A 25078-nucleotide genomic window follows, 5' to 3' on the forward strand; every position below is an offset into this window, starting at 1 on the left:
GAGTAAAGACGCCGTGGAATGATGGGAATTATCCTTTTGTACAAAATAAAATATGTTGTGTTATCTGACTTTGGACGTTAGTGTGGAATATTCTCCTTCTAATCAGACCCAGACTTTTGGTTCAAGCTCATTGGATCAGTTTGTACCACATGACCAGCCCTCTGAATATCGTTGCTCTGAATATTTTCCGACCCTTTCCAGTGCACCACTAGTACAGCCCTAGAACCAGTACACCACTAGGACCACTAGTGTCAGTACAGTACACCACTAGTGTCAGTACACCACTAGGACCAGTACACCACTGGTGCCAGTACACCACTAGGACCAGTAAATGGACTGCATTCTATATAGCGATTTTCTAACAATTGGCCGGCCGAAGCGCTTTACAATACTGCCTCACATTCACCCGTTCACACACCGACGGCGGAGTCAGCCATGCAAGGTAACAGCCAGCTCGTCGGGAGCAGTTTTAGGGTTAGGTGCCTTGCTCAAGGACACCTCGACACTCAGCTAGGACGAGCCGGGCATCGAACTAGCAACCTTCAGGTTACTAGCCAACCCACTCTACCTCCTGAGTTGGCCCCACAGGGTCAACAGAGTCCACAAGAAGAATTGCATCCAATCACTTTTATGAAAACGTAAAGTAGGCCATTTACAGTTTTTTTCAATTGCTTGAACAGCATAGACACATGCTTAGACTAAAGTAACACAACTTGAAGTTTTTGTTTCTATACCTTAAACACATGTATCCATTCCTTAAACGAAAGCGCTGCTTTGCACTTTAGTTGTAATTGTGCAACACACTTGTTCCTTACTGCAACACACATGCTCCTGCACACTACACACTATTTCATACATAAGACACTGAATTCAAAAATGACATCTCATTGTACCATTGGGAAAACACATCTATTCAAAATCCTAACCACATTGGTTAATTGAAAATACTTACATACACACCTGAAAACACTTTCTTCCAAATCTGAACACCAATCAGCCAGCTACAAAAAGGCCTCAGTTACAGTAAACCATTTTGAGAACTTTGCAAGCATGGATGCAGGAAGAGCAAGAGGCAGAGGCAGAGGTAGAGGAGGACAGAGACATAGAGGAGGACTTGGTGGAAGAGGCCGTGCACGGAACATTTTTTCCGATGACATAAGAGCAACTTTGGTGGACCATGTCATAAAACATGGTCTGACTATGAAGGAAGCTGGGCAGAGAGTCCACCCTAATCTAAGCCGTTTCACAGTTTCATCCATAAGGACACTCCGACTGGAAAACAGGTATGTCCTCAACTCTCTACTTTCTACTCTACTTAGACTGTATCTAGAGTATTTGCAGTACTGTACCATATCACATGTACTGTATTGCAGGGTGGCTAATGCTCCTTTTTGAACGAAAGTGGTAGTTTTGTGACATACTGTGATTACCTACATTGAGGTGTTTCAGTGCTTTCGATGGTGTATACAGTAAAGTACAGTATATACAGTACTGTAAAAAAGAAGCAAACCAATACAGTCACATTTTGTGGTCGCTTTTTTCTATAGAATGACTAGAAGACCTTCTCGGGGTGGACGCCAACGCCTGTTCACCCAACAGCAGGAACTTGCCATTGTGGACCTGGTCAGAGCAAACAATGCAATCTGTCTCAACCAGCTAAAGCAAAAAATACTTGCAGATAGAGAAGTATTCAATAACATAGAGCGAGTAAGCATTTCCACTATCAGACGCATCTTGGTAAAGCACCAAGTTACCATGAAGCAATTGTACAGGGTCCCATTTGAGAGGAACAGTGTCAGGGTCAAAGGACTTCGACGTGAATATGTACAGGTAAGTGTTACAGTCCTTTACATTTACAATACAGTATTGGTGTCATCCAGTTACAGCTGAATATGTGCCATTGTATCAGTACCACATAGATACATTCAGAGCAGTACCAGGTACCTGTTTGATGGGGTGGGGGTTCTGTATGTGTAGTACTGTAATTTAGTGTTTTGAGTAATGCCATCCGAAATATGTATTACATGCATTTTGATTTGTTACAGAGCGTCTTGGAGATGGTTGGAGCTGCACAGCCTCATGAATTTATTTACATTGATGAGGCTGGATTCAACCTCAGCAAAACAAGACGACGGGGTCGTAACATAATTGGCCAAAGGGCAATTGTGCAAGTCCCGGGGCAGCGCGGGGGAAATAGCCTATCTCATTGTGTGCTGCCATAAGCCTTCAAGGGCTACTGCACCATCAAGCAAAACTAGGTCCCTTCAATATCGAACATACATTTCTGGATGCACTTCACGATGCAGCTGTACAGGACCGACCAGAGCAGCCCAGGTTTGTTGTTGTCTGGGATAATGTTAGTTTCCATCGGGCTGCTCTGGTCCACAGCTGGTTCACCAACCATCTTCAATTTGAAGTCCTATACTTGCCCCTTACCCACCATTTCTAAACCCCATGGAAGGTTTTTTGGCGCGTATATGACCGCCAACCACATGATCGCATGCCTCTTCTGCAGGCATTGGAACAGGCCTGCAGAGACATCGACTTAAGGTCAATCCATGGATGGATTCGGCACACAAGGCAATATTTCACCCGATGCATAGCGGGAGAAAACATTGCTTGTGATGTTGATGAGATCCTACAGCCAGACCCCAACAGACGGCAGGATCCATAAGCACACCCACGCACAATTGCCATGTTTTTCTGTGTTACCAGTACAGTAGGGTTTCTTTTTCTTTGCTCAAACTGTATTTACTGCACTGTAATGTACAGTACTGCAATGTACAGTATTTAGTATTTGATCTATTGGTTGTGGTGAAAACATGCCCTCTGTGGAACTGAATAAAAACAGTGAACATGAAAGACTGCAGTGTTTTATATAAAGTAGACCAGTGTGTTGCTGCTAATCTGAAAGTGTATTCATATGATGCAAGTGTGTATCATTTTGTCATCAGAGTGCCATTTTTACAAAGAATTGTTAGAATTCGATAGCCGAGTTTAAATTTGACATAGATGTGAATGGTTTATTGCCCAGTGTTGTGTCTTATTTGCTTGTTTGTTGAGTTTTGACACAACGAGCCGAATTTTGCAAAATGTGTTCAAGCTATTGAACAAAAACTGTAAACACATCCATGAACCCTTTCGTCACGGCGGGTACCGTTACTGGCATGAGGCCACCGTTACGGTTACAGTTCAGCATTCAAAGGGTTTGGCGGCTGGCTCGAGCCAGAAAGAAACGATCGTTTACTTTTGGTTCCGAGTGGATTCGAAAAGGGTGTTCTTTGCCCACATGGCAATAACACCCAACCGTGTAACACTAGTGTGAACTCGACGCATGGACTGAGAACCTTCTGATCTAGCCCTGTGTTGGCGACCTGGAGTGACGCACAGACCACCATGTTGCTGGTAGATGTTTCCTCATGAGGCGGAGGATGGAGTCTGGGGGAGGAGCCGCTCAGCAGACCTACGCTTGGTTGATCTGCTCAGACACCACACACTCACCCAAAGTGGAATATCTATTATAACCTCGTTGTCAGGCAGTGCAACAAATGGATCAAAGCGGCGACTGAGAAAACTTTTGACAAAGTTTAACTTTAGGAAAAGCTTAACCATAAAGTGCCTTCGATCCCCGGAACCTTGTGTGCCAACACTGCGGCTGGTAAGTTTTAATTTCAGGAAATGTTAATCGGGAAAACAGCATCAGTTAGTTCTTATCCAGACTGCCAAGAAGCAGTAGAAGTCTGCTGAAGTACCTCACATACCGATCCTGAAGGACTTGAGAGACTAAGTCAAACAATTCTCTGATTTCGTTCTTTGCTCGGGGCCAACATGTAAATGGGTTTCGTCGTCTCCTCCGGTCCCAGGTGGACATGTCTTCTCACAGCTCTCTGGGTTCACATCAAACCCCTGAATGAACATCTGCAGCTCATTGATGTTACTAATATGCCATCTACGATCTCCGCGGACAGGCGCTAACCCCTGAGAACCATAAGGGGTTAACACCTGGTTCGGGAGCCTTTTCAGAGGCTCGGTGCAGTCTTGGATGTTTCCTCCGGCGAGGGGGGGGGGGGGGGCGGCGGCTTCTAAAGTTTTGTTTTTGTGTGAGAAGGTCACCTGACCGCTCGAGCACATGAGGGCCAGCTGAGGTCGATTCGATATGGATGTCTCCTCTTTTAAAACGCCTGTTATGTCGAACAATCAATTGAGCAATGAGTGCGTCAGCGAGGCTTCATGGCAAAACCATAACTTAAGTTTCTCCGAAGCGTAGAAGAATGTGTGGGCCGCGGGCGTAACACGTCCCAGGGTCCTGTGTGCATAAGGGTCAGGGTCCTGTGTGTGCGTAACGGGGTGTCAGGGTCCTGTGTGTGCGTAACGGGGTGTCAGGGGCCTCGGTACGTGTGGTAGTCGACTTACGGGGCCTCTCCTCGTATCCGTCTTCCCTGTGGGAAGGGCCCTGCCAGGGTAGGCCCTGTGGGACTGGGTCCACGGATCCGTTATGTTTTAGCGGACACTATAGGTGCGAGGGGTGTTGGAGCAAAGCAGCTGCTACCAGGACAGGTGTACAAGTGTACCGCTGCCTCAGCCTGTAACATGATGATGATGATGATGATGATGATGATGATCCTGGTGCTGGAGCTGATAACTGTTTCATCGATTAGAATGTAGACTGCATTTGTATTCTCAAACGGTTCAGTTGTTGCAATAGTTGCTATAGTAGTAAATAGTTGTATCCGTTCAAATACAAGAAGTGACTTTTGAAAAGGCTGTGATGTAATTTAGACTGTTGGAAAAAAAAACTATTTTCAGGAAGGGCTGTAAAACGTGGCCAGATAACTATTGAGAGACAACATGACACTATGTGAATGGTTATGTAACTGTGTGTATTAGGCTGGCAGCTCTAGAATGGCTTTTTAAATGATGAATAATTGGTATTCACGTCGGCAATAGGATGGACGTGTGCATCGGTTTCCTCTAAATGCTCGCTTTTTTTTTTTAACTGTCCCAGTTCCAGTGACTCTGATGAGTCGTCTGTGGTTAATAGCTTCTTGTTTTTAACTTTTGTAGATTCATATCGATCTTTCTGCATTTCTTTCTCGCTAGGCTGCATTATAATACTAAAGGACGATGAATGGCTCTCCATTGACATTATCTATTAAAGCGTGCCAACCCATTCCTCCCAGTGCGTTCCCATAGGTACTGCTCCAGAGACTAAGCTCCTTACTAACCGAGTTGAAAGGCTCATTATGGCTAAAGAATGTGAAGTGTCTAAATCCCCGTGGTCATGTGATGTACGCTAGACTCACAGTGCAGGAGTGCCATTCAGAGTCAAACGTGGCAGTTTAGATTTTATTGAATTAAGGTTATGGATTTTATAGTCCAAGCAATGTTCTTCACCAGCATCAATATGTTGAGTGAATGGGGGATCACACACACACACACACACACACACACACACACACACACACACACACACACACACACACACACACACACACACACACACACACACACACACACACACACACACATTGGTAGGACATTGTGAGAGACCCTTTATGCCTTACATTTATACGCAACTGCTGTTGCGTATCTGCCCTGAGATTAAGATCCAGGATATGTTGCAATGGCAACTCCGTCAGAAGACCTCGCCTTGTTGGTTAAACAGCTTTACTGCCGTGCTGCTCTTCCTTTTGTCCTGAAGCTGAGTGCATAGCGAACACATTAAAAATGAAATGATAATGTGGTAATCGTTCAGCGTAGACTCAAGTCACCTCTTCTGGCAAGAATCTGCTTGTTCTGAGGGAAACCTGTCTTGTTTTGTCTGCGTGTTTTCCTTCTGCTCTAGAGACAGACTCACGATGTCTGATGGTGATTACGACTACCTCATCAAGTTCCTAGCACTGGGAGACTCAGGAGTTGGGAAGACCAGCTTCCTGTACCAGTACACGGACGGGAATTTCAACTCCAAGTTCATCACCACGGTCGGGATTGACTTCAGAGAAAAGAGGGTGGTGAGCAGAAACCTCCCAAACGTTAAAGTCAGGCCCCATGGTGGAAGTGTTTCTAACTCTTTTTTTCAGTGTACATTGAAAGCTTAAACTCTTACATTTGCACACCATGAAACAAGGCTCTTCTAACAAAAGCCTGACTGATAAGCACTACACTGCAAAGGGTTCTGAGTAACACACAGAGGATGACTAAGACAGAACCGTAGTACACTCCTTCAGAATAAACATTATAATACTTGGCAAACACCACAACACTCAGCTAATGCTGTTGACACAGCCTCTAATCACATAAGAACATGAACGCTACCACGGCCAACATCATATATGATAACCTGCTGGGCGGTCTCTTAGTGCACGAATGTAACGATACAGTACGGATCATGGTACACTGCACGGCCCTAATCCTTTACTATGTACAATGCATTGCGATCCTTTGAAATATCTGCAATCATAGAGTCATTTATGGTTAATTCCTAAAAGAAAGTGTTTTTATGTGATCAGAGTGAAAACTTTATCTTCCATCGCTGTTTGGTTTGTGATTTTCAAACTGGTAGAAGTCTGTATTTATTTTTATTAATCATTATTCTGTAGCCAATGATATAACAGAACTTGTCAGTCTGTATCATTGATTGTTTCTTTTATTTGACGTTTACATTGACATGTAATGTTGCTCATTGTCATTAAGTGTTATTTTACAGAGAACTGCCTGATCACCACCGATATAATCTCTTGTGGAAAAAAAAACCACAAACCTAAACATAACCGGGCGGACGTTGTTATTTCTGCACCGATCATACCGTATGAGGAACTTGCAGTATGACTCTTGAATATTAATATTGTGTGCTTGTTCCCCCCCCCCCCCCCCCCCCCCGTCTTCTGAAGCTGTACCAGGCCAACGGACCCGATGGAGCCACCGGCAAGGGGCAGAAGATCCACATCCAGCTGTGGGACACAGCCGGGCAGGAGAGGTACAGAGTCCCTTTCTCACTTCCCTCTCTCTCCTCCCTCTCCCTCTACCCTCTCTATCCTCCCTCTCTCCCTCCCTCCCTTCACTCTCTCCCCTCTCTCTCTCTCTCTTCTCTCTTCTCTCTTCTCTCTTCTCTCTTCTCTCTCTCTTCTCTCTCTCTCTCTCCCTCCCTTGCTTTATATCGTCGGTAAGCCAGTGACATTGCATACACAGACCTGTGGTTCTTCTTCAATATAATTACTTTTCATTTATTTATTTAGGGTATTTAGCAGTCGCGCTTATCCAAAGTGACTTGTGATCTGTGATCCGTCAGAAGGGTTACTTGAGAGAAGGATATATTCAAGGCTGTTTCATAAATGTGTTTATGACATGTGTTTATGAAACGCTTTGTAAAAGATGCGATGAATGGCTGAAAGACTTTACAACAGCTCAGTTTTTTTCCAATAACGAAGATCTATTAGTTTCCCTGACAGCTAAAGAAGGACAACACATTGTGAATTTATCGGTATCCCGGAATCTCCCACTCAAGGCGTCCCTCGCTGGTCTTACCGTCTGTCACCCCCATCTCTGTGTGATGGTTCAGTCCATGACCAGAGGAGTCTAACGTCCTGTCTTTGTTTCTCCTCAGGTTTCGGAGTCTGACCACGGCCTTCTTCAGGGATGCCATGGGCTTCCTGCTGCTCTTCGACCTGACCAATGAGCAGAGCTTCCTCAACGTCCGGAACTGGATGAGTGAGTCGTTCATCTGATTCAAACTGAGCCTCCTCCACTGCCACCATCACCTTTGTATTATATTATATATCAGTATATTAAGAACCTCTCAAGATGTTCCTCCAGGTTTCTCCTCAGACCGCTTTAGGGAAAGTTCTTACTTTGTGGATGTTACTTTGAGGGTGGAGGGGTTTCATTCAAAAGGACATTGTTTAAAATCAGGTTAATTAAAGCTCAGGCTGCAGGGAATCTATCTAGAATAAATGTTTGTTTACTTGACAAAACAAATTGAGCCACAACAATCGCTGTCTGGTTGGTGTTTACTGAAGATCTGCTCAGACTTTGTTGTTGTTTTTGTTGTCCTCTGGTTCATAACGGTGTTTGTGGTTCTCCTGTTCTCTGGTTCTGCTGTGTCTGCAGGTCAGCTGCAGGTTCACGCCTACTGTGAGAACCCAGACATCGTTCTATGTGGGAACAAATGCGATCTGAGTGAGCAGCGGGCGGTGAAGGAGGAGGAGGCCCGCGACCTGGCCGACAAGTACGGGTACGTGGCTCTCGCATGGTGGCAGAACCTCCTGCAGAACCTGGGGCCCTGTAGCACCCTGACCCCTGTAGAACCAGGGCCCTGCAGAACCTCCTGCTGTAGAACCCCGGCCCCTATAAAACCCGGGTCCTGTAGAACCCAGGCCCTGTAGAACCCGGGCCCTGTAGAACCCGGGCCCTGTAGAACCCGGGCCCTGTAGAACCCGGGCCCTGTAGAACCGGGGCCCCCAGCGTTTGTCTAGGAGGCCGTGATCTCTGTTTGCCCGGCCCTCTTCAGGGGAGTGAGGGAGTATACGACGGTCCCAGGAAGACAAATATTGGTCCGCCTTTATACAATATCCTGGTCTGACAAGCTGTTGGTGGGACACGCCTTCAGGGAGCAGGTGGCTGTACGTGTTCGGGACACTGGGGTCGACAGAGGAGAGACTCTGAGGACACCATCCTCATTTGGACCTGATGTGGCCCAGTTGGGGCGGAGACACACTGTTGTTGTTTACGCCTTTATGCAGATGAGTTGCTTTGTTTGTTAAAGCAATTAGTTTAATTAAAGTCCTAGAGTGTGAGATGACGCCCCTCCTAGTTACTACGCTGGCAGAGTTTAAGGATTTAAGAACTCAGTAACAGTTCTGAAGCTGTGTGACGTGGACTAGCTCGGCTGCTGGGTCGCCTGAGTGGGAGGGGCTTATTGGGGTGGGAGGGGCTTATGGGGGTGGGAGGGGCTTATGAGGAGTGGGAGGGGCTTGGGAGTGTCGTTAATAAGTTTCTTGTAAACAGAGAGAGAGGTACAGGCTGGCACTGGCAGGCATGTTTTATTTCTAGAATATATCAGTTATGGGATTTAATTGAATTGATACCATTATTGAAATCATCAGCATTGACTCCGGAACATTTTAGGCTATGAACGAGTGGAAATTATAGACATTGCAAGAGTCATTCATATTAATATATCTTTTTTAGTCCTATTTGAATTTAATCTTTTTAAGTTCTGCTGCTGTCCTGAACCCATCTCTTCGCTTGGAAGATTAAAGTAGAACCTTCTTAACTATAGTGGAGCGACCCCCTCTCTCTCCTCTCTGACCCATGACCCCTGACTCCGCCCCCAGGATCCCGTACTTCGAGACGAGCGCGGCCAATGGGCAGAACGTGGGCGGGGCCGTGGACGTGCTGCTGGACCTCATCATGCGGCGGATGGAGCGCTGCGTGGACCGCTCCTGGATCCCTGAGGGCACGGTGCGCGCCAACGGCACCGGGCCCGCCCCCCTGGACCAGCCCCCCCCCCCGGAGGGCGGCAAGTGTGCCTGTTAGTGGCCGGGGGGCCACCCCAGGGGGCCCGACTCCCAAGGGGCACGAGGATGAGGAGGCTGGGGGTGGGTTGGGCAAGTGAGGACAAAGGGCAGGAACAGGAAGCGAGCTGATGTTCCGCGTTGTTTCCAGCGGCCGTCTGTCGGTTCGGATCTCTGTAGTTGCGTCGTATCGAAGCGACCTCGCTGGTCGTATCGAAGCGACCTCTCTGGTCTCGCGGGGCTCCCTTCTCTTTTCTTCTTTCGAGCAACGGTCCGTTTGAGTATACATAATGATAGCCCTATTCCATGTTAGTTTATGTACTTGGATTGTGTTTGTTGTTTTTAGCGGTTGATTCCGTCACTCGTTCGACCGATGTTTTAACGGTCCGATCACCAAGTTTCTTTTTACGTTCATCACCACGTCCTCCCATTCACCCTATGCTGAGGCTCAGATACCAAACATAGATACCCTAATATGGCAGTTCCTCTTCCTATTTAATGAAATACATTTCTTAATATAAAAATATAGTCAATCAACCCAGGAGGAAAGTGTGAGGAACCTTCGGGTCAACAGCCACAATAATAACGATCATTGTTTACAGTCACCAGCAGCATGAAGCGTGTTTCTGTCACACAGGGCATGTCTCTCCCACCAGCCCTTAATTCCATGTCCATGCCACAGAGAGCTGGTGAATCATCATCTATAGGAAGTCCACACTGTATTTCAGAGGACAGCACGTGCCTGTTTGACTTTTTGTGCTATTAAAATAAAACAGATTTTTTATTAGTATTTTCTATAATCCCTATACCGGTCCATCATTTTAATCATTTTTTTTAATAAAAAAATATTGATAATAGGAACTGCAAGTCACCAGAAAAGCTGTTAATATTTTTGTAACTCAAGTAAAGAAAAGCCTGATTGGTTCATTTTATCAGCCAATCAGCAACACTACGACCACAGCTTGTTCCTGTTTTCAGGGACTAATGAGTCGGCCACTGATTGGACTACTTTTGTGTGACTGATTATATTTTATTCAGGGCTAACATAACACAAATCTGATTTAGGTATAGAAAGCATCAAAAAGCTGGGGTGTAGGAAACAGAGGGTCATGACAACACCATGTCATGACCCACCAAAACAACGCCATGTTTTACTAAATGTCCCCGGGCCTTACTGCTTGTTCATTGGTTAATACCATCTGAAGAGATACTGTTGGACATCTGATGGACCTCCAGTAATATTAAGGCAGCTTAAAGCCCCCATAATGAGGGTCGGTCCCATTTAGGAATGTAAGAATGAGTTTCCCCCTCAGGTAAACAACAATCACCTGAGGCACCAAGACTGAAACCCTCTGATCATGTTATGACACTGAATAGCAAAGACAATGGTATACAGCATAATGTGATGGCAGTATAAATACTTAACCCCATGAAAGGTTTTATAGTTGTGCTGCCAAGTATGTGTAAAGTTAGTAAATAAAGCGCCCATGATTTACATTTAATGCCAATAGTTAACACTATTCTAGATCCCATGTTGGAATGTTTTTTCAATGGTAGTTTGATACCGATGCCAAATACACACCATCCGAGTCATATATTGGAGTCTTTCAAATGGAAAATATGTGAACTATGCAAAAATAAATATATTTTATTTATCGTGTGAAAGCATCGATTGATATTTCTTTGTTTGTGTTCATTTGTAAAAGACGCATTTGTGAAGAATGGTTTTGATTAAAAGTTTCTAGAAAAGTCTGAACTGAGGATCATTATTTAGGCCTACCATAAATAATGACTTTAATATTTAATGCTTTAACTCATCTTTCTGTGGGAATAATGTGTAATGAGAAGGCACAAAGTTGCTGTTATCTATACTCATTATTTACCATGCTTTAATTCGAACGACTCCAAATTCTTGACGCCATTCATATCGATTTTATAATATGTATTGGAATGAGACCTTTTTTTGGGCAAACAATTTTACAATTCTAGTGCAACAGTGTAATAATCCCGAGCCTCCGCTAGGCGGCAGCAGCTCATGAACAGGGCTACGTCCGACTGCTCTTAGAGTAGAAGAAGGTCCACTTCATAGCAAGCTGCCGGAACTTGGAGCTGTAAACAACATCAGGATAATAAAAATAAGGTACTAAAGATGACAGCTTATTATGACGGTTTAATAAGGTACAAAAGGAGGCTGGTTTAAAGTAGTCTCTTCCTTGGACCCTCTGGGTTAGTTTGGTTATGTGTTAGATAGTTAGCGTTACTTCAGGTTTCAGCTGCTGGGAACAGAAGCATAGGAAGTAGAAGCAGAATAGAAACTGAAAGTGTATCGCACCGCAAAACGTAATGTGAATGAACCGGATTTGTGTCAGAATTTTACTCGTCTCCTTCACAAAGCTAACTTCATGTGGGGTTCGGGTGAACTATTGGAGCCCAGGGTTGGGGTTAGGGTCCCAGATTCACTACAGGGCCAATCGAACACAATACACATAATGATCAATCAACGACTTGTTGCTCAAAATAACTCATATTTGAATGACAAACATCGGTCCTTTGACAAACTAACCAACATGAATGTCTGTCCTCATAATAACCCGACCTGCTCCTGCCACGCTTAACCCTTCAAGAAAAAGTCTACTTATTGAGTTATTGGTTTCATTTGTCATTTAAAGGATTTTTGTAACCGCAATCGAACCTTTAGGAGCTCTGAGTCGAAGCTCATACGCTCCCATCATCTAAAATCTGAACCCTCTGCTTTCGGCTGGTCTGCAGGATGCCGTTTCAGTTCTGCCCTCAATGTGGGACGAAGCTGCAAGCGGATTTCCGATTCTGCCCGTCTTGTGGCGAGAAGTTTCCGGCTCCAGCGGGGGCGGGACCATCGGGAGACGACACAAGCTGTGGTTCTGGAGAGAGTAAGGGGACGATCCGGTTGGAGTGTAGGTGTTTCTGTTTCTGTCTGGGTGAACGATACCATTCCTGTCTGTATCGGTTTCAGGTTCGGGCAGTTTCTCTCCCGTCTCCGTCTCCTTCTCCGTCTCCCCCCGGCCTCCTCTGGGGTCGCCGCGTTGCTATACCATTCGGGGGAAACGTCCCGCAGAAGATCCAGCTCCCCTCCAGGATGCCTCTCCTGTCCTCCCCAAGGGGGGGAGAGCCAGAGGTAGACACCTGCTTGTGTGTAATGTGAAGAAGAGATGTTCACATCCCATTTTTTTTACTTTCCGATTCCTGAACTTGAGTATCGGCCGATTCAGAATATATATATGATAAAGCATCTTGTTTTTTCAGAACTAGATCATTTACATTTATAATCTATAATTATAATAATAATTTTTTATTCTTCTAGTTAAGCGTGAGCATAACACTGCACGTGTTTATGAGGTTCTCTGCCTGTGTAGTAAGTGAGCTATCATTTGATTGTATCGGATCGGCGCATAGGTTCACCAATACCCAATACTGCAGTATCGGAGGAATTCCAGATTCTAGTATCGTATCGGAAAAGCTCTAGTTGTGAAGACACACCTTCATCACTACAAACTCAACGTGTGAAGTCAGAAGCTGGAGTCCCTGAGATATTTCGACGTTTTGGACAAAGATAACGCTCTTATTTCGGAGCTGATCACCTGGTTGATTCTCAGCCATTTTCCCCTAAAAGGCAAGACACCAACTGCCCTCAAACAGAAAGATGGGATGGAGGGTCTGAACGCCCCGCCGGCCAAGAAGGCCCCAACGCCAGGTGAGCTGAACTCGTCCTACGTCACCGCCACCTGGGACTCAAACCAGCACCTTCCACCATGCCCTGGCGTCTGTTTTGCTGGGCCCACGTAAAGTCTGTGTGTGTGTGTGTGTGTGTGTTAGTTAAAGGAAGGGGCAGGTCAGTGTGTGAGCGGCAGGTGGAGGAAAAGGAGACCTCAGCAGACAACTTCTCGACCTCCCCCTCCCCGTTCTTCAGGACCTCCCCCGGAGGGGACCCCAGCCCGGGGCCTAAGCCCGCCCAGACGTCCCCTCAGAAGGAGAGCTGGGTCGTACGTCACAATCACATCCGTACGTCAAGGTTGTCCTTCTACGCAGTTCTTAACCAGCACTGACCGTATAACTAACCTTTGTGTGTGTGTGTGTGTGTGTGTGTGTGTGTGTGTGTGTGTGTGTGTGTGTGTGTGTGTGTGTGTGTGTGTGTGTGTGTGTGTGTGTGTGTGTGTGTGTGTGTGTGTGTGTGTGTGTGCACGCGAGCAGGCCGGGGGTCGAAGGCAAAGTCAAGGAGCGGCAAGCGCGTGTCTGCTGTGATACCGCTGCAGGAAGAGGAGGAGCTTACAGACACGGCGTGCAGGAAGTGGAGGCTGGGGAAGCTGCTGAGTCAGACGGAGACGGACCTGGTCTACGAAGGTGACTGAGGAGATCCAGGAGCCGTGTGGAGCTGAAGGTTCATGTTGTGTGGCCTCCTCCTCACCTCTTGTTTTGTTTCCCTCTAAGCCTTCGCCTCCAACTCTAAGGAATCCAAACACATTCTCAAACTGGTGAGTCCAAGGTGGATGGTCACCCGTCCAGGTTTTCATTATATCTTCTTCTTCTTATTTTTTTTTAAATATCATCAATACTCCAAACTCATTTTTCCTTGATGCCTGATCCCCTCTCCTCCTCTTCCTCGCAGGGCGCTAAAGACGGTCGGATCTTCAACGAGCAGAACTTCCTGCAGCGCGCTGCTAAAGTCTCATCAAGTGGGTTCACTCCTCACCCTCTGGTGGTTCACTCCTCACCCTCTGGTGGTTCACTCTCACCCTCTGGTGGTTCACTCTCACCCTCTGGTGGTTCACTCTCACCCTCTGGTGGTTCACTCCTCACCCTCTGGTGGTTCACTCTCACCCTCTGGTGGTTCACTCTCACCCTCTGGTGGTTCACTCCAACCCTCTGTTAGGTTCACTCCTCCAACCCTGGTGGGTTCACTCGCCCCCCCTCCGGGCCGTGAACACATGGTGTTCAGAGCTTGCTCTCTGTTTTACGATGGGCTCGGTACACTATGATGTCCACTACATCATAATCCTAGTTTCCTTTATGTTTATGTTGGTTTATCTGTGCATAATTATCTGTGCATAATTGACCGACTCTTATATCTGTCTTAAGTGGAAAAGTGGATCAAAAGCAACAGGCTGGACTTCCTCGGACTGCCCCCCTGTGTGGGCTTCGGTCTCCATGCACTCCAATACAGGTCAGAAGTGGTTATTTATCCAGGCTCTTCTTTAGTTTTCCATCCAGTGTGCTGGTGAGACTCCTCTGTGTGTTCGGTAGGTTTCTGATCTTCCCCAGCATGGGCCAGACCCTGCAGTCCATCCTGGAGAGCCAAGCCACACTCCCGTCCGAGAGAACGGTTCTCCAGCTGGCCTGCAGGATCGTGAGTTGTCTCTCTGACATGAGAGGATCCAGAATGCTCTCAAAGGGCCGGAGATGTCTGGCCCTCTTCGCGGTAACAACAGTGTTTCTTCTTGTTTCTCCCACAGCTGGACGTTCTGACCTTCATCCACTCCAACGAGTACGTTCACGGGGACATCAACGCTGAGAACATCTACATCTCGACGGAGGACCCCTCCCAGGTGACGAGATCTGAAGAGACACACACTCCCCCTCTGTGACCGCGTGACCCCGACTGAAACCTGCACACAGCTACGCGCTACAAGCTCAGTTAGTGCAGGCCGTCTCTCTGACGCTGCGGAGCTCTGCGCCGCATGGGGAGCCGTCTCTCTGACGCTGCGGCTGCGTCTCTCCGTGTCCCCAGGTGTTCCTCACTGGCTACTCCCACGCCTTCCGCTACTGTCCCGGGGGCCAGCAGGTGGAGTACCGTGAGGCCAGCCGCACGCCACACGAGGGCGCTCTGGAGTACATCAGCGTGGACGCCCACAAGGGGGCAGGTGAGTGGACCACTGTACCCTGGTCTGCTCTTCTCTGTCGAGGGGTCCCTGAGCGTGACGCCTCACCCTGGCTGCTCCTGACGAGCTGGCCGTCGCCCGGAGGGGCTGACTCCGCCGTCAGTGTGTGACTGTGTATGAAAGGCTGAATTTGAGGCAATATTGTAAATTGAGTGGCCACTAGTTAGAAACGCGCTGCAGTCCATCCATCAGTTACTGGAAGGACCTAGAACACAGCCATCCTCCAGTCCAGTCCTGGTCTGGATGCGTCTCATGAATCAACGTGACCGTGTGCTTCCTTTCTCCTCCACTCTGCTTCCTGTCTCCTCCTCTGTGTACTTCCTGTCTCCTCCACCGTGTGTCTCCTGTCTCCTGTCTCCTCCTCCGTGCTACCTGTCTCCTCCACTTGCTTCCTGTCTCCTCAGGGCCTAGCCGACGCAGTGACCTGCAGAGCCTGAGCTACTGCCTGCTGCACTGGCTCACGGGCACGCTGCCCTGGGACTCAACCAGCGACCCGCAGACCATCTGCACACAGAAGCAGAGGTGAGTGGTCAACATCCTGTCACCACAGAACGCTGCGCTCACTTATTCAACCATTCATTACTGGAGGGGGAGACAGCTCTGATTTCAGATTAATTCAGTGAATCCTTTGGAGTCCAGAGGATTTGTTTACTTAAAGGCTGCGTTGCAGGTTAACGTGTTGATTTGTAACAAGGAGAGGCAAAGTTGTGCATTACAATGCAAACACATAATTGGTACCGATGTGGCGCATTTAGAAGAGCAATCAACTGAATAAATGCCATGTATAGCCTATCAGACACTCAATCAGTGCACTTGCAAATGACTGCCTGCAAGTTTAACCGATCGTGGTGTGACATTATTTAACCATCATTCTACCGCAAATACGATCAGACAGATGTACATTGAACACATACACAAAGCACATTCGTCCAACCCGGCGGATGCTGACAGACAGCCCACAAGAAGCCAAACATCACCATGTGCTCTCTCTCTCACTCTCGCACACCCGTACACAATCACTCCAACTTCTCCATCTCCAAGGCTAGGCTGCTTCCCTAAGACCACAACTAACCACATGGCCTTCATAAACATGCAGTATGCCGAAGCCGGAAAGGACACGTGAAATGAGAATCAATCGCAAACCGCTAAAATAGTACCTACTTATTCGTATTACATTCCGTTTTATGATACCTACCAACATTAAATACAATGGATAACAGTTTAAATCTTTATTACCAACAAGCAAATTGCACGAATTTGTTGGAAAATGAACACTGCAACAGGGCCTTTAATAGTATTCATGTCATGTTAAGATGGATGGTTTTGCTCCACTCACTGTTTTAGATTGAAACATGACTGTTCCATAACGATGTTAGTCCTTAACCCCCCCTCCCTGACCCCATCCCAGGTTCCTAGAGGACGTTCCCACTCTGCTCAGCAGCTGCTTCGGGGAGAAGAGAGTCTCCAGTGAGTGAAACTGGTTTGTCTGTTAGGGTGAACCAACACACAGGTTAATGACAGGTTGTGTGTGTGATTGTGGGTGTGTGTTTGTGTTTATTTGTGTGTGTTTGTGCGTGTGTTACCGTGTGTTTGTGCGTGTGTGTAATGGTGCATATGTTTTTGTCGTGCCGCAGGTGTGGTGCAGCAGTATGTAACCCAGGTGATGGCTCTGGGATACACAGACACACCTGACTACCCTGCCCTTAAGGCATGCCTGAATGACGGCCTGCTGGCGCAAGGGGGCGCCCTGGAGCAGCCGTTCAGCGCCGTGACTGCTTCCTACCGCTAGGGGGCGCCCTGGAGCGGCCGCTCAGCTCCGTGTTGGCCTCCTGCCCTGTGGCCACTGATGAAACTGTTTCGGATTCAGAACGCTACGTGACTTAAATACCCGTCTCTTTATTGTTGTTGAGGAAAGGCACTGAACGGGATTTTAAATTAATACTGGTTTTAGAGTGAAGTTTAATTTAAAAGTGTGTCATATCGTTTCGTTTTACCGGTTGAATACGTTTTACCAGGATGACTACTATCTAGTTGAACTTGATTTTCATACACTTTTCAAATGTTTTTTCCACTGTAGTGTCACTGTTGTTGTTTACAATACAGTCGTTTACGTCCAAATGCACTTGGGAAGGGTGACACACTGGATTATAATGTGTTCTAAATCCTTCACTTAGTTCACCTTTGACTCGTGGATGAGATAGTGTGCTGATGTTTTACTGTTATTAATTTTAGGTGCACTTGTTCAAATATACATGTAGCTTTATGTTTTGTTCTCAATTTTTTCTAACTTGATTTTTGTGCTTTGTTAAGTGCTGAATATCGTCACAATAGGTTATACATACAATGCATTTACAACACGTTAAAACCCACCACATACACCTCACCGGGATTGGCTGAAAAGCTAACGGTAATTTCTCATGCTTTAGCCTGGAGGCCTTCATGTCGTGACCTCCCCTGGCAGCGGGGTGGCGCCAGTGTTTCACGTCTTCACATTTCATGCGCCATACTTACAAACAATACAAACGCTCTCTTTTTTTTTTATGAAATCTTTATATTTTTAAACAAACATTATATTGACATTTAAAACCATATACACTTTTGTTGACTATGAAAATGTAAATCTCATGTTTGCAATTCAGAAAATAAACAACGTCCTCTTGGCCTGAGTTCCCGCTCTTCATTCGGTCTTACCGGGTCTCTTAGTGAGGAGCTTATTTCAGACCAGGCACTATCAAAACGAAGAATACATTCATAAATGTAAGGCTTAACGATGATCAACGTGTGGATCCTCGGAAAGACCCATCAAAGACGGGGGTCCGACCTCTTAAAGCCGCCGAAAACTCACTTTAATTTGGCCACGCGTCGGCAGTGAGAACTAAACTTAACTAACGTGCAGGTTCGGGTGAAGTTTTTCCCAGAAGGCATCCTGTCTCTGTACTCTAGAGACCAGTCTGTACTCTACAGACCATCCTGCGCTGTACTCTACAGACCATCCTGCTCTTTTCTCTACAGACCAGCCTGTACTCTACAGACCAGCCTGCTCTGTACTCTACAGACCAACCTGCTCTGTACTCTACAGACCAGCCTGTACTCTACAGACCATCCTGCTCTGTCTCTACAGACCAACCTGTACTCTACAGATCACCCTGCTCTGTACTCTACAGACCACCCTGTCTCTGTACTCTCCATATTGCACCCAGAGTGTATCTCAACAGTTCTAGTGGCTTTAGTGGCTTTTGTGAAATCAGAATCCAGCAGAGCTTCTTAGCCAATCTGCCCCCCCTGGGCAGGATTGACCTCTGACCTCTGAACTCTGTAGCATGACCAGGCCGGTCTGAAGGAATAAGGGGGAAATGCCTGGCTCCAGGGCCGTCCCTCAACTGTTTTTCCACAGCGCTGCCGTCTGGTGGACTGAGCCCCGACACACAGGGGCATTGTGTCCGGACTGCCTTAGCCCCTAAAAAGTTCCCCTACGCCCCCCATTAAAACCCCCCTCCCTGGGTTGGGTCGGACCGAGTGGACAGGATGCTGTACCGGAGACGGGGGGGGGGGGGCTTTGGTTCAGTGGTTATTGAAGATCCATCAGTTGGCAGCGGCTCCTCAGGAGAACCTTTGATGTTTGGACTGTAGTGTTCCCTCAGAGGTCCTCAGGAGGTCAACACTGAGGGCCGAACACTGTAGTGGAGACGAGCCCTGAGTGGACGAGCAGTGAGCCGATCCATGCCTGTCCGGCTCGCTGAGAGACGCGCGTGACCATAAATAACGGCGGCCTCAAGACAACAACCACACAAAGACACACTTGTGAATTTTCAAATTAAAAGCGTCAAGCCGTGTTCTGCCTTGGCGCAGAGCAGCAGAAAGATGTGGGGGCGGAGGCAGGACTGCTTTGGAATCAAATGTTTTTCTCTAAATGATAATCAGGATTCATAACAACCCCCACACTCTGCCGGTCGGCGTTCGTTCTGCACATCCTCCTCCTGTTAGGCAGAGTCTGCTTGTCATTGGTATCTCCTGGATACCATGGCTCCAGCAGTGTCACACTGGGATTATATATATATATATATATATATTTATATATAAATTGGCAAATCTGGGCGGGGCGGGGGGGGCACGCCGGGGCTGTTATGAGTATGCGGCGGCCGTGGTGCTGGTAGAGGGACAGTCCCGCCTCCCGACAGACTCTTGAGGACAAACAGAAAGGGACCGTGAACCTCCGTGACCCTCCTCACACTGGTCTGAGTCTCCTCTGAGCTCCTTACCCTCCTCCTGGGTCAGCGCCCCCGTCTCCACGTCACAGGCCTCCTGCAGGTCCTCAGCACTCGACCCCTGAGGGAGGGAGAGAGGGAGCTTGTTTACGTTCAACACTCCAAACACACTGGGCTAGCACACAGTGCTAGCACACTGGCTAGCACACTGGCTAGCACACATCGCTTGCACCCAACGCTAGCCCACAGTGATATCACACAGCGCTAGCCCATGGAGCTTGCCCACAGCGCTAGCCCACAGCGCTAGCACACTGGCTAGCACACAGTGCTAGCCCACGGCGCTAGCACACTGGCTAGCACAAAGTGCTGGCACACTGGCTAGCACACAGTGCTATCCCCCCGGCGCTAGCCCACAGTGCTAGCAGGGTTGGGTAGCTTCATTGCGTTCATCTGTTGTCTTTACCTGCGATAAGTAGCAGCAGTCCTCGTCCGAGTTGCGGAAGCCTTCCGGAGCCTCCATGAGGATGTCTAGCTCCGCCCCCTCCCCCTCCTGGTGGTCATCGCTATAGAAACAGGAACACGGCAGGGATGAGTAACCGCCGTGTGCAGCGCAGGATTTACACCACATAGCAACCGTTGCCTCCTGCTCCTTATTTGGCAGCGGTTACGTAACGCGCTGAGCTGGAAACATGTCGAAGAACATCAGGAACATGAAGAACATGAGGCCGAGAAGGGCCCCGTTGGCCCCATGAGGACACGGCCCCCGCAGTACACACATCAGGACAGAACCCAGGACTGACCTGTCACCAGCGTAGATCTGCTCCACAGCCACTTCCTGCTCCTTCACATCCACTTCCTGCTCCTTCACATCCTCGTCCACGGAGCCAGGTTCAACCCCCTTCTCCTCCTCCTCTGATATGTCTTGTTCCTTCTTCTCCTCCTGCTTCTCCTCCCTCTCCTCCTTCTGGTCTTCCTCCCTCTCCTCCTTCTGGTCTTCCTCCTTCTCCTCCTTCTGGTCTTCCTCCCACTCCTCCTCCTGCTTCCCCTGCTTCTCCTCCTCCTCCTCCTCCTCTTCCTCTTCGTCGAGGTCTGAGCAGTTGAGGAAGTCGAAGCTTTCCAGGGCCGTCTCCACCTCCTGGGTGAAGCTGGAGGAGCTGGAGCAGCGGACCTGAGGAGAGAGACAACATCAGAACCGCTCCTTCAGATCAGACTCAGGAACCAGCCGGCACTCAGAGACACACATCCTCACACACACACACACATCCTCACGCTCACACATCCTCACGCTCTCACCACCGACCTCACACTCACAACACGACACACTATCCTCACACACACATCCTCACACCCCTCACATCTTCACATATACACCACACACATGCTCACGCTCGCACCACGCACACAATATGCACACAGCAAACATGCACCCTCACGCTCACATCCTCGCTCTCACACCACACATCCTCACGCGCACATCCTCAAACACACACACCACACACAACCCGCTCACCCTTTGCGTCTCCTCAGTCTTCGCCTCCTCCTTGTGTTCCTCAGAACCCTTCTGCTCCTCCTCCTCCTCAAAGCTCCGGCCCAGCGGGCCCCCCGACCCCCTGGTTCTGTCTTCTCCGGGGCCCGGGGCCGGTGAGTCCTGGCCCCCCCCTGGGCCCCCCCCCTGGCTGCAGACGCTCTCCTCTGACGAGTGGCACTCTGCCAGCACGTCGGCCCGCCCCCCCAGCAGGGCGGCGCTGGGGGAGAAGACGCTGGGGAAGGAGGTGCTGCGGGGCTGGGGGGGCTCGTGGGGCGCCACCCCCCCCAGGTGGGGGTCCGACTTGGAGCTCTGCAGGTGGCCGTTGGGCACTGAGAAGCTGCGGGCCCCCAGCATCTGGGTGAAGCCCGCCTCCGGCCCAGCCTCCTCCGGCTCGTCCTCCCCCTGATTGGACGAGAGCGAGGGCGTGGAGGTGCTGGGCTGGCGGGGGGCGAAGGACAGCTGTCGGGGGGGCGTGGCCTGCAGCGCAGGCGACGCCCCCGCCAGCCGGTGGGCGTGGCCCCCCAGCGCCGGGCTGGACGAGTCGTCGGACGACTCGGAGGAGTTGGACCAGAGAGTCCCGTTTTCCGGGTCGCCCTGACGCCGCAGTAGGGACTGGGGGAGAGAGACCAGAGAGGGACAGTCAGACCAGTAGGGGGGAGAGGGACCAGAGAGAGACAGTCAGACCAGTAGGGGGGAGAGAGAAATACACCAGTCAGACCAGTAGGGGGGAGAGAGACCCGAGAGAGACAGTCAGACCAGTAGGGGGGAGAGAGAAATACACCAGTCAGTCCAGTAGGGGGGAGAGAGAAATACACCAGTCAGACCAGTGGGCGGCAGAGAGAGACTACAGGGGACCAGTGAGACCAGTAAAGGAGAGACCACAGAGAGGGTTCAGACCAGTGGGAGCAGGGGGGGCTAGAGGCTAACGAGGCTGAATCACAGATCATTCGATTACATCTCTTCAGAACCAATCAGGATAGTCTCCATGCCAGGGATTGATGGTGATTGGATTAAGCTCCGGAAACGAGAGCTGGCTGAACCGTCGTCCAGTCGCACGGCCGTCCCGACGTCGTCCCGACGCACGGCCTCCCGCTCCTCATGGCTGAAGGAGCCGCTCCACAGAACACGGTGCTAACACCACCTTACTACGTCACCACACCGAGGGCGGAGCAGAGGATCACTGAACACAGTGCTACACACCACCTTACTACGACACCACACCGAGGGCGGAGCAGAGGATCACTGAACACAGTGCTACACACCGATACCGGACCAGAAGACCATGGGGCGCACTTTAGAACAACTATTATTAATGTGATTCTATCTATCTTTACCAAGATTTGGTTAATAACACAAATCATGGTAAAAGTTAACCTTAATTGGACAAATTGACTTTATTTGACTAATTTACTAATTGATAGATAAATTAACTGTCTGAATAGTTCCCCCCCCTCCACCTCCGTCTCTACGACGCTAACTGCTACCCACTAAGGCTACAGGCCAACACACCCGTGATCAGCGGGCCAATCAGGACGTCACGTGGGCACGTTCCTCCGCCCGTCGCAGCGGCGCCGGCCCGTCCGCGGCGTGGTCCGTCACGGCCACTGGCTACGCTCTCCGGGCGGCTGGGAGGCACTGGGAACACTGGGACCACTACTCGACCAGTATCAGACAGCTACAGGGACCACAGCTCTGCTCAAACATACCGCTACCGCCAGTGCTACCGCTACCGCTAGCTCCGTTAGCGTTAGTGCTAGCTAGCCCATTCTCCCGCGTGTGGCGGGCAGACGGCCCCCAGCTGCGGGCCCTCCGCACCACTCTGCCCACACACCCCCGACACCCCCCCCACGCCGCGGGGCAGAGCCGGCCCCCGAGGGGCATCTGAAACACAACAACCGGGAAGCCGGAGTTAAGGCAGACAGGAAGTGATGTGTCGGGGAGCGGGGCTGGAGGACTGAAGAGAGGGAGGAGGAGGGGAGGAAAGGGGCTTGTTGTGAAGGGGTGACATGATGTGCGGGCGGCGGGGAGGAGGGGCTTCACTCACGTAGAACACCTGCTCCCGCATGGAGGGCGTGTCCGGAGGGCTCTGATTGGATAAGAGCCGCTTGGTCACGGTGCTGGCGGAGGACACCTGGTCGTCCTTATCGAAGGGGCTGGGGGCGAGAGAGAGAGAGAGAGAGAGAGAGAGAGAGAGAGAGAGAGAGAGAGAGAGAGAGAGAGAGAGAGAGAGAGAGAGAGAGAGAGAGAGAGAGAGAGAGAGAGAGAGAGAGAGAGAGAAACAGGGACACTATCAAACCCAACGGTCTAGGCCCCCCGTGGACGGACCAGGGGGGACAGGCGGGGGCGGGGGGCGACCTCTCACCTCCAAGTCACCTCTAGGTTGAGCTTGACGGTGCCCAGGTCGTTGATGTCCACGGCCAGGGTCTGAGGCAGCGGGCAGAAGAGGTCCAGCATCTCACAGGAGACGCTGCCCACCACCACGTGGTTGGCCAGGCTCTTCAGCTCCGTCACCTGGAGGAGGAACACACACAGCTGGAGCAGGGGGGACCGCCGTGTGGGTGTGTGTGTGTGTGTGTGTGTGTGTGTGTGTGTGTGTGTGTGTGTGTGTGTGTGTGTGTGTGTGTGTGTGTGTGTGTGTGTGTGTGTGTGTGTGTGTGTGTGTGTGTGTGTGTGTGTGTGTGTGTGTTAGGGCTGTCACTTTTTATTCGAAGTTCGAATATTCGTTCGAAGGTGGGGTGAAAAGTTCGAATTCGAAGTGTAATTCTCCATTCGAACTATAAAAATGCGCTATAAAGAAGAAAGCGGCGAGTGGCTTTTCCTCAATAAAGCGGCCCTCCTGGATCCCCGCTTCTCCCGGTTAGTCCACCTTTCCCCTGCACAGAAACATCTCGTGACTGAAAGCCTCTCACACGAGCTCATTGAAACGGAGACCGACACTGATCGCACACGACAGGGAGAAAAGTCCGCTGCTGCGCTGGGCGCGATGGGCAGCCTGTTTGGGGACTTATACAGCACGGCTGACAGAAGCAGCTGCAGCGGTAACGGAGAACTGCGAGACTACTTGTAATTTTCTTTCCGTAAGGAATAAAAAGAGCAGCATGCCGTGTTGGAGGTCGGCCTCACAGATTGTTCGTTTATATAGGCTGTGTGTGCCATGGACGACATGCGCTCCGCATATCGCGCTCCGAGCAGTTATTGTTAATGCGTAAAAGACAGCCGCACTTGTGTGTCGGAGCTTCCTCTTGTTGTGTTTACAAATGTGTTATCAAAGATGTGTTTTTATCCTGTGCTGTTATGAATTCAGTAGGTATACGTGATTTCCACAAGAAATAAAAAGAAACACGACAACAGTTGTTGTCGTGTTTCTTTTTTTTTTTTTTTTTTTAATAGTTCTATGGGGGGGGGGGGGGGGGTGGTGTCGAATGTATTCGAATGTATTTGAATTAATTATGGACATTCGAAATTCGTTCGAATTTCATTTTTGGAAAAAGTGACAGCCCTAGTGTGTGTGTGTGTGTGTGTGTGTGTGTGTGTGTGTGTGTGTGTGTGTGTGTGTGTGTGTGTGTGTGTGTGTGTGGCCATGAGCGCCAATCCCATCTTAGAAACGTTGTGTGAACACGACTGAATTCTGCGTGAGTTGTATTATTTATCAGCCTTATGACCGCCCACATCCATCATTCAGCTCTCCCTGGTAGAGTGAGGTTCTATCTGCTGAGTGTACTTCACACCGCGCTCTTACTTTGATGGACAGCAGCTCGGTGACCAGGGGCAGGAAGATATAGTCCTCGCTGTCCCACACCTGCCGACTGCTCACCTCCACGCGGCCCCGCATGCGCCAGCGCTGCCTTCCGTAGCGCATCAGCACCTGGAGGGGAACCAGCAACCCTCAGCGGGAGAGTGTGTGACTGTGTGACTGTGTGT

At 49.3% G+C, this 25078-nt stretch overlaps 3 protein-coding genes across 4 annotated transcripts in view; 2 read left to right on the top strand and 1 right to left on the bottom strand.

Moving 5' to 3' along the window:
- The first annotated feature begins 3212 nt into the window (after positions 1–3212).
- On the top strand, positions 3213–11202 carry rab27a (RAB27A, member RAS oncogene family). Its single transcript, XM_056607751.1, has 6 exons — positions 3213–3658; positions 5848–6011; positions 6891–6976; positions 7604–7707; positions 8107–8230; positions 9333–11202. Exons 2-6 carry the CDS (start codon positions 5859–5861, stop codon positions 9532–9534), a joined length of 669 nt encoding a protein of 222 aa, XP_056463726.1. The 5' UTR covers positions 3213–3658; positions 5848–5858; the 3' UTR covers positions 9535–11202.
- A 327-nt stretch (positions 11203–11529) lies between these two features.
- LOC130403397 (inactive serine/threonine-protein kinase VRK3-like) lies at positions 11530–18139 on the top strand. The gene is made up of 15 exons (XM_056607733.1): positions 11530–11652; positions 12282–12421; positions 12505–12666; positions 13162–13242; positions 13365–13550; positions 13740–13889; positions 13977–14020; positions 14155–14221; positions 14625–14709; positions 14790–14892; positions 14999–15091; positions 15274–15406; positions 15829–15946; positions 16833–16891; positions 17059–18139. The coding sequence occupies exons 2-15, from the start codon at positions 12283–12285 to the stop codon at positions 17211–17213; spliced, it is 1575 nt and encodes a 524-aa protein (XP_056463708.1). The 5' UTR covers positions 11530–11652; position 12282; the 3' UTR covers positions 17214–18139.
- LOC130403389 (rho family-interacting cell polarization regulator 1-like) overlaps positions 16843–25078 on the bottom strand; it is a 17450-nt gene continuing 9214 nt past the window's right edge. Inside the window, exons 11-18 of one of the 2 annotated variants that reach the window (XM_056607723.1) lie at positions 24897–25022; positions 23520–23668; positions 23202–23310; positions 21140–21769; positions 20430–20797; positions 20093–20192; positions 19684–19750; positions 16844–19605 (exon numbers count right to left, since the gene is read on the bottom strand). In XM_056607723.1, the coding sequence (XP_056463698.1) occupies positions 19547–19605; positions 19684–19750; positions 20093–20192; positions 20430–20797; positions 21140–21769; positions 23202–23310; positions 23520–23668; positions 24897–25022 (1608 nt within the window). In that variant the 3' untranslated portion in view covers positions 16844–19546. Of the gene's footprint in view, positions 19751–20092; positions 20193–20429; positions 20798–21139; positions 21770–23201; positions 23311–23519; positions 23669–24896; positions 25023–25078 lie in introns of both variants that reach the window. The other variant, XM_056607722.1, reaches the window with a different exon arrangement.

This window comes from Gadus chalcogrammus, chromosome 14, assembly GCF_026213295.1.
Source record: "Gadus chalcogrammus isolate NIFS_2021 chromosome 14, NIFS_Gcha_1.0, whole genome shotgun sequence".
Classification (NCBI taxonomy): domain Eukaryota; kingdom Metazoa; phylum Chordata; class Actinopteri; order Gadiformes; family Gadidae; genus Gadus; species Gadus chalcogrammus.

What these genes read in the sequence shown, in the direction of transcription:
- rab27a (XM_056607751.1), top strand. Translation starts at nt 5,859, where the DNA reads ATGTCTGATGGTGATTACGACTACCTCATCAAGTTCCTAGCACTGGGA. An exon ending in ACTTCAGAGAAAAGAGGGTG is followed by an intron (nt 6,012 to 6,890) that starts GTGAGCAGAAAC and finishes CGTCTTCTGAAG; the next exon opens with CTGTACCAGGCCAACGGACC. An exon ending in GACCTGGCCGACAAGTACGG is followed by an intron (nt 8,231 to 9,332) that starts GTACGTGGCTCT and finishes CTCCGCCCCCAG; the next exon opens with GATCCCGTACTTCGAGACGA.
- LOC130403397 (XM_056607733.1), top strand. Translation starts at nt 12,283, where the DNA reads ATGCCGTTTCAGTTCTGCCCTCAATGTGGGACGAAGCTGCAAGCGGAT. An exon ending in TCCAGCTGGCCTGCAGGATC is followed by an intron (nt 14,893 to 14,998) that starts GTGAGTTGTCTC and finishes TTTCTCCCACAG; the next exon opens with CTGGACGTTCTGACCTTCAT. An exon ending in CGACGGAGGACCCCTCCCAG is followed by an intron (nt 15,092 to 15,273) that starts GTGACGAGATCT and finishes CCGTGTCCCCAG; the next exon opens with GTGTTCCTCACTGGCTACTC.